The 12,775-nt window shown below is 39.5% G+C and overlaps 1 protein-coding gene across 5 annotated transcripts in view; it reads left to right on the top strand.

The window, feature by feature from the left end:
- Positions 1-8,277, top strand: part of Sult1c2al1 (sulfotransferase family 1C member 2A like 1) — a 40,876-nt gene extending 32,599 nt beyond the window's left edge. For 2 of the 5 annotated variants that reach the window (NM_001428985.1, NM_001428984.1), the window contains 4 exon segments: positions 3,519-3,645; positions 4,077-4,171; positions 4,306-4,486; positions 6,091-8,277. In NM_001428985.1, coding sequence (NP_001415914.1) covers positions 3,519-3,645; positions 4,077-4,171; positions 4,306-4,486; positions 6,091-6,203 — 516 coding nt within the window. In that variant the 3' untranslated portion in view covers positions 6,204-8,277. 5 annotated transcript variants of the gene reach the window in all.
- The last annotated feature ends 4,498 nt before the right edge of the window (positions 8,278-12,775 follow it).

The raw sequence follows: 12,775 nt of genomic DNA, 5'->3' as shown, positions 1-12,775 counted from the left end.
TTCTATGAGGGTATTCCCTATTCCCTCACTCATCCACCCACCTCTTTGTGCTTCCCCACTCTGACATTCCCTTATAATGGTGGGTTGAGCCTTAGCAGTACCCAGGGCTTCTCCTCCCATTGGTGCCCAACAAGGCAATCCTCTGCTACATATACAGGCAGACCCATGGGTCTGTCCATGTGTACTCTTTGGATGGTGGTGTAGTCCCTGGGAGCTCTGGCTCCTTGATATTGTTGTTCTTATGGGGCTGCAAACCCCTTCAGTTATTTCAATCCTTTCTCTAACTCCTCCAATGGGGAGCCCACAGATCTAGGCCTCCAGAGTCTGGGTGAGAATATGTTACTCAGCGCTATATACTTTCTACCTCTAAGACCTAATACTCTGCAAAAAAGTCAAACACCAGGCTATATTTAGTAGGGTGTTTACTTGGATGCTTTCAAATATGATGTGAAGGCAGAGGCCAGATGGAGGTACTGGAGATCATCTGCTCTTCAGTGAAGAAGACTGAGAATAGGGAGCAGAAATCATAGGCTATAGGAAAGATTATGGAGCACAAACAAGACTAAGAAGAACAAATGCAAAGGGCTGATTTTCAAAGAGTATATCCTAGTGGGGCCACAGAGCAGGCTTGGATGGAGCCTCAGAAGCCTCCAGGTTTGTTTCATTCTTACTAGGGTTATGCCATGTAGCCTAGTGTCTTGTCTATTATGTTCCTGGCACAACGAAAGTGCTGGATCATGGTAGGAGTATACAAGGGTAGAGTAAATCTGAAATTTCCTCTATCCTGGGTTCTGAGGGGACTGCATGCACGGGAGGCATGATAATACAAGCAGGCAAAACATTGATTTTAATAAAATCATTACAAAATTGGAATTTTAAAGATTATTTTAAAAGAACTGAAATATTTCTACATAGAAGGAATATAGTTGGGACTCTCATGATCAAATTACTTGTCTGCTCTTGGTAAAGCTGGGTGAGGAATGACAATTCTATTCCTGGCATTACTGTGAACAGCTATCATGAAACTACTGAAGAATACCTCTTGATGTTGTCTAACTGAGAACAAGTAAGTTGAGAAAATGCCTAACTTACAAAAAATAAAATAAAATAGAATTAAGAAAAGCATAATTAGTATGGACTTGTGAAGTGGTATTTGATGCCCTTGATAATTCAGCAACATTAGCTTTAATGTTTGCACAGGGATAGGAACAGAGCCTAAGCACCAGGAGATAAGAGAATAAGGAGAGAATATAGGTATCATGGGCCAGCATCCTACATGAATATGTAGGTGGATGAGCTGAGCTCTGTGGTACAGAGAATAGTCTTCAATGGGTATATTTTCAGTTTAGAATGAGTGAGTTTATGAAGTATATAAAGCACGCCAAAGAAAATGAACAAATAGAAAGCAGCAGGCAAATGGAAGGAGGGAGGGAGGGAGGAAGGGAGGGAGAGAGAGAGAGAGAGAGAGAGAGAGAGAGAGAGAGAGAGAGAGAACAACAAATCAGGTCCTCAAGCAGAAATTGCCTGGACAAGCCCTCTTGAATCTGACACTTGGTGTTCCCAGCACTGAGATTCCCAGGCAGAGCATAGTGTGTCCCTGGGCAAGGCTTCCAGGTCACGGAAAAACATCACAGATGAAAGATAATATTACAAAGGGAGGACTCACAAACATCTAGCAAAAACTACTGATGAATCTCCATTAGGATAGCCAGTCAGTTTACCCATAAAATACCCAGGCTGAGCAGAGTATTCCTCCAAGTAAAGGACAAGTAGGAAAGAGATAACATCAGGAGATCATGTGCTCACACCATTTTCAAGAAACTGAGGAAGTTTAAGCATCAGCTGGAGTTTCACACTGAGGTTTCTCTTTATGGCTAAGGTTTCCAAGAACTGATCTTCTAGTATCTCTTTCCCAATGGGCTAAACAAAGTAACACCTTTACAAAAAAGTTCACCTTCCAGATGTTCTCAGTAACTAGTTTTTTACTTGGGCTAATTTGCTCTTCTCTTCGCTCCCTGTCACAGAGTTCATGGAGTAGTCTCTCCCCAGATAAGGGATCTTGGAGTACACTTAGAACAATATATTTGGTGTTGAAGTGTGTATGAAGTAACCCCACTTCCGGAGCCAGCTTCTCAGTGAATTCAAACAACAGAAGGAAATTTACCAATATAGTATACATTGTAGGTGGTAAAGAAGACTGTAGGCAACTTCTGGGTAGTCTTGTGTCATCTGTCAAAGGTTTTAAAGATTAATTCCCTATTCTTACCCTGGACTATAAGCTCTTACAAGTCAGCATAAGATGACCCCAGTACCAGAAACACCAGTATATCTAACAGAAATATACATGATCTTATCTGAAGAGTCATCTCAGCTTGGATCCCCAGATTACTACTGTGATCATGATCATACATTACAACATACATACATACATACATACATACATACATACATACATACATACATACAACATACATAAGGGAAGAGACCTTCATAAGGGTGTCTGCTAAAGAACAGTTCAAGTTGGCTTCTAAAAACTTCTGACAAACCTGTTATATGCAAAAATAAGAAAATGTTCATGCTGTACAAAATAAATCATTGTATCAAATATGACATAAAGAAAGAAGATGTGACTTTAGGTTGAATCATCAAATAAAGAAATGGTGTTTTATAATTGCTTACACATTTATGTATATATTATTATATATTATATACATTATATACTATATATACATATTTAAAGATTTATATATAAAACACAGAAAATTAAAAACCAGAACTAGCCTAACCCCCAGACTGTGTGCATCTGAATAGAGAAATGTACGGACTTGGAAAGGGATGAATGAGGGCTGAGGAAAGGTGAGAGTCATGTCATGTGTCTGGAAACCACATCCCTGAAAAGGAAAGACGAAACTCATAAAATGTCAGTAAATACTGAGGTGAAAGACAGCCTGAGTACAAAGTGCAAGAATTAAATTAAAAAATAAATGAATAATCTGACACTTTAGAAAATTCTTTCCATTGGTGCACAGCAGCATTTTGACTTGGAGAATACATGGGCAAGATAACAAAGTCTCCCAACAGGGTCCTTATTGAAATGCACCTAGTGTTTGCTTATTCTGTGTAGAAACACACAGATTTTAAAGTGATCATCATGGAAGAAAGTTTGTGCTCATATCAAGTAGGATCCACGGTCCTGCTCCACGTCAAAACACCAGGAGGAGTGATTGCTTTCTCAGAAATCAGGCTGAGGTTTCTGGAAGGCTCAGTGGCTCTGTAGTTGATTCAGAGTATGTAGAGGAAGAGTTTGCCCCTGATAACAAAAGGGAAATGAAGAATTGAGATAAATTTTAATGAGTTAGGGATGGGCTGGGAGTATCATAATTGGTGACATTGCTCTAGGCTGAGTCTCAGTGCCAGGGCAGGAGAGCTGAGCATTCCCCAAAAGGACTCACCCAGAGGGAGAACTAGGGAGTTCCAATATTTGTGTTCCTTTAACTCACCTCTCTTCTTCTCCAAAGTACCTTTATGTGGCTCGAAACGCCAAAGACTGCATGGTTTCCTACTACCACTTCTACAGAATGAGCCAGGTGCTCCCCAATCCAGGCACCTGGAATGAGTATTTTGAAACCTTCATCAATGGAAAAGGTAAATAAAAATGCATTGTCCCTCTGTGGTTTTACCACAATTAGACTGAGCTGAGAGAACAACCCCTGACAGTTGATTCCCCCAGAGTTTCCTGTGCCTCCTATCCTGGCCTCTATTCGGGGATTCCTGACCTATAGACTTTCCTCAGCCTGTGTGACCCTGTCATAATATCAGGGTGCAAGTGATTGTGCAACATGAAGCCACTTTAATTCTCATATTAAAGCAAAGCCCCCAATACTGACAGAAACTACGTGACCTCAGAATCGAGCAGCTAAGTGACCCTGGAAATATCTAATACAAAATTTTTCCTTCTCTCATGTACCTGAAGCCAGAAAAAAGAAATAAAGAAAGAAAGAAAAAGAAAAAAGGAAAGTCAAACTTTCCTGACTTGGAAGATTTGTGTCCATGAAAACAATTCTTGTTTTTCACAGTAAGTTGGGGATCTTGGTTTGACCATGTGAAAGGATGGTGGGAAATTCGAGACAGATACCAGATTCTCTTTCTCTTTTATGAAGACATGAAGAGGGTAAGTAAATCACTGCTTCAGCTCCAGGGACAGGGAAGCTGCTTTAGGAATGTGGTTCTGACAGGGATGTCTGGAAAAATGTGATAGTGTGAAAACTCTTTTCCAGTCCAACTCAATGCTACCCTCACTCACAGGACCCAAAGCGTGAAATCCAGAAGGTAATGCAGTTCATGGGCAAGAATTTGGATGAAGAGACCGTGGATAAAATAGTCCTGGAGACATCGTTTGAGAAAATGAAAGACAATCCTTTGACAAATTTTTCTACAATCCCCAAGACTATCATGGACCAGTCCATTTCCCCTTTCATGAGAAAAGGTCTGTGGGGCTTATTTATCTCTAATTCTGAGCCAGTCCCCCTCCAATCCACATATTGTGATTCTAAGAAAGCTAGAGATTTGTTCCTAGTGTACAAGAAGCTCTACAAAGCAAGTCTTACAGATAACTAAGACAGACTCCCCTTGGTGCACACCTCCTTGGGATCCCTGCCTGCGGTTAGACTCATCAGAGCTGACATCTAGTTTGATTCTGTCTCCAAATCATGACTCATGACACTTTCAGGACTTTCAGCATGTATTACTGAGACCCAGGCCCTTAATGCTTCCTAGATTTTGAAAGAAAAGGTCTGATTGTCCCTGGTGATTCACTTTTAAGTGGGAAATGTTATTTTTAAGTTAGTATACTCAATAGCTTTCTAAAAATCAATAGTTTGATGATTTCACAGAGATCCTCAGTAAACCCACTTTCCAAAAAGGTAGGTACAGAGTGAAACCCATCCCACTGTCTCATTAACACATGCACTTTTTTCCACTGCAATGCAACCAGGACTGGGTTTTATAAACAGCTGCAGAACTTTTTTCCTTTTACTTTCAGCACATGAGTTAGTCCATTGCCCTTGCAGTATTCCTTCTTTTCTCTCTTAGGCCTTGGTATGGGTTTGAGAAGCACCCTTTTCCCAGCCCATTCATATCCACTCTTCTCTCCACTCACTTGTGTTTGCTTCTTTGCTTGCTTGCTTTGGCCATAAAAACACAAATAAGAATACCATGACAGAAACCTGTTCACTAACACAAACCGTGATTACCTTACACACTTTTGTTTACCAGAATATGAGCTATCCCTCCAGGAAAAGAAATACTGATCTCTACGCATGACTATCTATACAGGACTCATGGATATGCTGTTATTCTTCCAATTATCTCTCTAATTATAGATATTGTGTTCATATTTTTATGATTAATGCTACAATGAACATTTCTTGTTCATCAAGTTGGATAATTTTCCTTAAGAATCACAAGTGTTACAGTGATGATCTCTCTAAAATTATTTAAAAAATAAAAATAGAATCTCATTCCAATAACATAATCTACTATAAACAATTCATAGAAATAAATGATACAGTTCAATACATTCTTACAAACAGATAAAACTAAGTGATCAAAGTAGAAAAGAATTCCATCAGCTTGGTCGATATCCTGGAATATCCTTTGCAGGCAATCTTTCCTTCAGAAGAAAATATTCTCATTTCTCACTGTAAGTTTGTTTGTTCTTAGGTGGCATATACTTGGAGTATCACAATATGTATTTTCTTATGCCCCAGATCTCTGGCCAGTATAACATCTTAAGATCTCCTTGTATGGCTATATGTCTACCATTCCTTCATTTTTATAATTGTGACTATCTAATATGTGTATGTAGCACAGTAGAGCCAAGATTCTGGGTCACATTGAATTGATTGACTTGATTTAGATGCCAGAGCCCCTGCACAAAGACAACTAAACCCCCTTCTCATTAAGGAGAGGTAAAGTGGTGAGGAATTGAGCTCCTGTCAGGACAGCACCAATGTGGGTACTGCACACTCCAGTCAGGGACACAGTCTGTCAACCACACACTGATGCTTTTGTCTGGCCTTTGTCCTTTAGGAATTGTGGGTGATTGGAAAAACCACTTTACTGTGGCCCAGAATGAGAGGTTTGATGATATCTATAAGCAAAAGATGGACAGAACCTCTCTAAACTTCTGCATGGAACTCTGATCAAGATGAGAAGATAGACATCAAGGACAGGAGTCTGTCTGCAAGCCTCAATCCAGCCAAAGGAAGATCGGAAAGCAAACTGTAAATGCCAAGGACTGTGACACCGACTCTGTTATTACTGACATCACATTACAATTCACAAAATCAGATTATGTCCAGTGTATACTTTCTCCACTATTCAGTACAAATCAGTAAGACAGCTTAATAAGCTAATAAATAAACAAACTTGAATAGTATAAATTTTATGATGACATCCTTCTAGGAGTTATAGCCTATATTCTAACTCTAAATAACTATCTTATGTACAAAAACACAAATATTAGAAATCATCTAAATGAATGTACAGAAATTCCTAATTTCTTTCTGCTCAATCGGTGTTTTTCCTGGTTACAGTGGGAAGACTCAGTTTGTGGACAACTTGTTGCAACATGCTCACTGGAACATTTTCTACCTGGTAGGAGGAAATTGAGGGAAGGACTTCAAGGAGATGTCAGAAATCCAAATCTTAATAAACGGAACCCTAGTTCTGAGTCATAAAAGAAACAGAAGAAAGGCATGAGGGTGACCTTTGGAAAGCACAAATTGTGTCTTGATAAAAAAAGAATGGAAGCTTGGTGTTCAACTTGCTGCCAATTGCATTTTGATCTCCTGTCATCTCTTCTGAGGAACAGCTTGTACTTTTGCCCACTTTAGCAGAGTCCATCTGCATTTGCTTGCCAGCATACTTCCTTCCACCTCCCACTCGCTCCATGTCTTGGGCATCCTTTTACTCCCAGTAACCAGGCAATATGGAGAACACAGCATGTTGCATGACTGAATGGTGGCTCAGAAGACAGAAAGGCACACATGTTTAGGTCACAAATTCTCAGCACTTACCCTTTCACTTTAGTTGCAGACGTCAGCACTGCTAAGCTGAGATCAGCAGGAGCAGCCTGTGGCATGAGCAGGATATATATGTGAGCTCAGGGTACCTAGCATGAGCTAGAATGACATTTGCTTTCTATCACTCAAATGTACACTTTCTCCTAAATGTTGAGGACGTGGGCACAGCATGTGTTACTACCAGCAAGAGCTATGAGAAGGTGTAGTACAAGTTAGTGGATGGAAGCTAAGAAACTGGAACATGGCCTAGAAGAGAATGAGTGCTCCTGGCCCTGGGTCTTCCTTTTCCTTGTTTCTTGGCCATGAAAAATTCAATAAAATGAGGTGGATAGTTTTGCTTTGCCATTTACCCTCACCATGATATTCTGTCCAGCTCTCCACAGAATGTAAATTCCAAACCCAAGAGCTAAAATAAAGCTTCTGTCTTTATAAGTTGCTTTTCCCAGATACTTGTTATACTGAAAGAAAGCTCACTAATACATTCCCAATGATGTGGTTATAAAATACTAGAAAAGTCTGAAATTTTGTTGAACTTATAGACAATCGCTTGGTTACTGCCGAAATCTAACCATATGTGTATAGTTAATTAACAATGTCTATTATATAAAAAAAATTATATCCGAATTGTATTGTAAAATTTTATTGTTTGCTTCTAAGTCTTGAAATTATTCAAAGTTTCTCTAGGTAGAGAGTCCCCTCTTACAATCCAAACTAAACTGAAGTCCCTACATCTGCTTCCTGTCAGGGTTAAGTTCATAAGAGCCCAGAGTCACTCTAGCCTATAAAAGGAGTGACTCTGGTCTCCAACCATCTACTGGTTAACTGTAGATTTAAGGTAAACTTTGGAAACATAATAGTGTCGAACTTAAGCCTCTTTTGGCTTTATTCTTCTGGGAGTTTCCTTTGTATTCAGAAATTAAAATAGCAGAACTTGAAAGAGATAAATTGTAAAACATATTATTCTGGCTTTGTAAGTACACGACTGTATTCATAATTTACACATTGGCAATTTTTAACTATTACTTTTAGAGACAAGAATTAATCAAGTCAATGAAACATTACATCAGAAGAGTAGTTAAGTAACTGTTAGAACGTTTATAAACATTTTAGCTTTACTAGCATTGACTTATGATTATTTTACTAGCATGTCTCTATATACACAAAATTCAATAAAAGAGTTTCAATTACTCCATTTGTTTGCTATCAATCATTTATTTATTTCTGCTCATGATAAATACTGATAACAGACTGGGTGCAGAAAAAATGGATAGTAAAAATGATTCAGTCCAGTTTAAGAATGAGCCAATTAATAAGCTCATGTAACCTTCCTTAGCAGACCTCTCTTATATCTGGTATCACTAACACCTTGAGGTCTCCAATGCTTTTTGTCCTTCATGGTTACAGCTTTACTCTTGGATTTTGGGGGTACTGTTGAGGATCAGGGATCCATCCCCTTCTGTGGCAGTCTCAGTTCAGACTGACACCTTTTAAACAAATTTGCATGTTCAGAAGTTGAGGCCTGCTATAGGTGGAGTTTTTCCTCAGTGTATGTTCATATCATCCCACAGCAGAGCAGGGGATTACAGGTAACAATCACAGCCTCTTTTTCAGCATATACCTTAGCTGAAATTTTCACTTGGTCTTTTCCTAGTCAGTAATCTGCAGATTTTTTTTCCCAATCTGTCTATCCAACAGTTGCTCTTTTTCACCACAGATGTAGACAAGAGAGTTCAGAAGAAGCCACAACATAGCCTAAATGCTCTCTTGTCTTGAAATTACCTGTGCCAACTAATTAGTTCCTAATTATTTGATTTAATTTTCAGTTTAAGTGCTCAATTCTTAGCATCCATTCGTGAACGCATAATAATAATAGAAGCATTTTTACAGCTTTACTCATATATTGACCCTAGAACACAGATAGTAGGAGACTTCAATACTCTACTCAGTTGACATGTCATCCAGACAAAACTAAACAAAGAAATACCAGAGCTGACATCAAAAACCAAATGGATCTGACAAATATTTACAGAACGTTTCACTCAAATACAAAAGAATATACTTTCTTCTTCCCACATCATAGAACTTTCTCCTAAATTGATCACATACTTAGACACAAAGTCTGCACATACAAGAAAGTTGAAATAACTCTCTACATTCTTTCTGACTGTCACAAGAGAAGCCGGATACCAACAATAGAAAAATGAAACAAAAAACTAAAAGACAGAAAGCTTTACAAACTCATGGTAAAAGAACAGGTCACTACTGAATGAAAAGAAGTCAAGCCAGAAATTAAGAAAGAAATTAAACACTTTCTAGAATTGAATGAAAATGGTTACTCTACATGTTCACACTTAAAGGACACAATAAAGACAGTTCTCAGAGGAACTAAGTGCTTCACAGGGTTGTTAAGAGCTGCTATATTAGAAACTGTGAGCATACCTAAAAGCTATAGAATAAAAGAGAAATCACAACCAAAAGAAGGAGATGGCAAGAAATAACCAAAGTCAGGGCTGAAGTAAATAAAATTGGAACAAATACAAAGAATCAATGTAACAAAAGGTTGATTTTTTTGACAAAATCAGCAAGATTGACAAAACTCTTAGTCAAATTAAATAAAAGACAGAGAGAAAATATCCAAAGTACCATGATTAGAAATGAAAAGAGAGAGATAACAACAGAAACTGAGAAAATCCAGGGAATCATAAGGAAATATATTAAAAATTTGCACTCCACAAAATTGGAAAATCTTTTTAAAAAATAATTTTCTTTTTCTAAATTTCATTTATTTTACTGGATATTTTATGTGTTTAAATTTCAAGTTATGCCCTTTCCCAGTTCAACCCCTTTGCCATCACTCCTAATGCTCCCCTTCCCATCCACCCACTATGCTTCACTACACTGGCATTCCTCTACATTAGGAAATGAGCCTTCACAAGACAAAGGTCTTCTCTTCCTTTTGATACCAGTCGATGCAATCCTCTGCTACATATGCAGCTGGATCCATGGGTCTCCCCACATGTACTCTTCTCTCTGCCCTAGAGCACTAAGGTTACTGGATTATTCTATATGTCCTGGGAATGGGAATTTACACCCCCAATGCTTAAACAGCAAATACTATACAATCTCCATAGCCCAATTTGTACAAAGCCCTCAACAAATCTAATAAAAATCAGCAGTGTTTTCCAGATATACAGGTGTTTGCTTGAAAATCCAATTCAAATTTGTTCAGCACTTTTCTAAAGAGGACACCTCTACCACAATCTTCAAAAGCCTGTATTAGTCCCAACACTTGCAATTTTGTTTAATCAGTACACTTGTTAACATTTTCCAGATTGCACAGCACATCAGTAAAATTATTTGGATAACTGACATGGGGAAAAAGACACTAGAGAGCACACAATTCTGAAAGAACAAGCATAAACGATATAGGTATTCTCTCCAGGAACAACTTATCTAAGAAAGTAGCATGGTGCTGGAAGTAGTTTGAAATATTTGAGGCTTATGAAAAACATGAAAGAGACACAAAATATCACTGAGCATGCTTTGTATCTGGGACATAACACTATTCTCCATCTGGAATATCAACCTCATCTAAGATAAAGGTTCATGTCAGGATAAATGTAAGGTATTTGTTATCAAAGCTGATCATTCCCAGAACTGAGGTCAATTCCCAGAAATTGAGTTTAATTCTCAGAACCCTCATGATGGAAGAAGAAAACAACTTCTAAAAAATTGTCTTTTGACTTCTAAATGTCTGCCTTGGCATTGGTGCCCCCATGACAGTATAAATTGTAAAAATCTCAAAACATAGAAATGAATGCCAAATGAACATAACATGGCCAAATAATTTTCTGGCATGTTCAGAAAATTCAGAAAGAAGCTAAAACAAAAGCTATATAGGGGAGAAGATTAATTCTATCCAGTTTATATTTTTATTGGAAAACTCGCAAATATATCTATTGTTTATTCTCTCCAAATCTGTCTTCTTATTGGCTATGTTTGTGAATTTTGTCTATTCAAAATATGTCCTTAATATATGGTTTATAACTTCCCTTAAAACTGGGCTCACAAGCCTCTTGACTTTGCTCTTTTTGAATGATTACTATTTATTCAATTACATTACCTCTATGATTTAAATGCTCTTCTAAGCTGTAAAAGAAGTCTTTGGACAATAGTTTAAGACAAAGTCTGTGTTGTACATGTCAAGAAATGGCATGTGTCCTGTATGTATGTCCAGCCTTCTCCAGACTTCGTGGTTTATAGATTTAAAATCTATAAATTATGTGGATAAACTCACACAGAACACAAAGAGAGAGAGAGAGAGAGAGAGAGAGAGAGAGACAGAGACAGAGACAGAGACAGAGACAGAGACAGAGACAGAGACAGAGACAGAGAGAGAAAATATTCTAATTAAAAAGTGCCATGCCGGCTGCCGCTGCAGAGAGCCCGTGGTGAGCACCCCACGAGCGAACCTGAGCCTCGGGACCACAGGTAAGACCAAATTTTCTGCTGCAAGAAAGCTGCCTGGTGAGCTTGGGACACAGGAAAGCAGAATTTCTCTAGGACCGGGCACGTTCTGTGTTTACAGGAAGTCCCACACCCGCGGATCCCGGCCCGCAACAGCTCTCTGCTCCCAGACCCGGTGAGAGAGAGACCCAACCGCCTGGTCAGGTGGGCACTCCTGAGGCTGCAGAGCGGAAGAGACCACCAACTCTGCTCACCCCTGCCCACATCCCTGGCCCAAGAGGAAACTGTATAAGGCCTCTGGGCTCCCGTGGGGAAGGGCCCAGGAGCGGCAGAACCCCTGTACCTGAGACACCGCCGGAACCTGAAAGAAACAGACCGGATAAATAGTTCTCTGCACCCAAATCCCGTGGGAGGGAGAGCTAAACCTTCAGAGAGGCAGACAAGCCTGGGAAACCAGAAGTGACTGCTCCCTGCACACACATCTCGGACGCCAGAGGAAAAAGCCAAAGACCATCTGGAACCCTGGTGCACTGAAGTTCCCGGAAGGGGCGGCACAGGTCTTCCTGGTTGCTGCCGCTGCAGAGAGCCCGTGGGCAGCACCCCACGAGCGAACCTGAGCCTCGGGACCACAGGTAAGACCAAATTTTCTGCTGCAAGAAAGCTGCCTGGTGAACTCAAGACACAGGCCCACAGGAACAGCTGAAGACCTGTAGAGAGGAAAAACTACACGCCAGAAAGCAGAACACTCTGTCCCCATAACTGACTGAAAGAGAGGAAAACAGGTCGACAGCACTCCTGTCACACAGGCTTATAGGACAGTCTAGCCACTGTCAGAAATAGCAGAACAAAGTAACACTAGAGATAATCTGATGGCGAGAGGCAAGCGCAGGAACCCAAGCAACAGAAACCAAGACTACATGCCATCATTGGAGCCCAATTCTCCCACCAAAACAAACATGGAATATCCAAACACACCAGAAAAGCAAGATCTAGTTTCAAAATCATATTTGATCATGATGCTGGAGGACTTCAAGAAAGACATGAACACACTTAGGGAAGCACAGGAAAACATTAATAAACAAGTAAAAGCCTACAGAGAGGAATCGCAAAAATCCCTGAAAGAATTCCAGGAAAACACAATCAAACAGTTGAAGGAATTAAAAATGGAAATAGAAGCAATCAAGAAAGAACACATGGAAACAACCCTGGATATAGAAAACCAA

Source organism: Rattus norvegicus, chromosome 9, assembly GCF_021556685.1.
Source record: "Rattus norvegicus strain SHRSP/BbbUtx chromosome 9, alternate assembly SHRSP_T2T, whole genome shotgun sequence".
In the NCBI taxonomy this organism is placed as follows: domain Eukaryota; kingdom Metazoa; phylum Chordata; class Mammalia; order Rodentia; family Muridae; genus Rattus; species Rattus norvegicus.
This window is presented reverse-complemented; position numbering and strand designations above follow the sequence as displayed.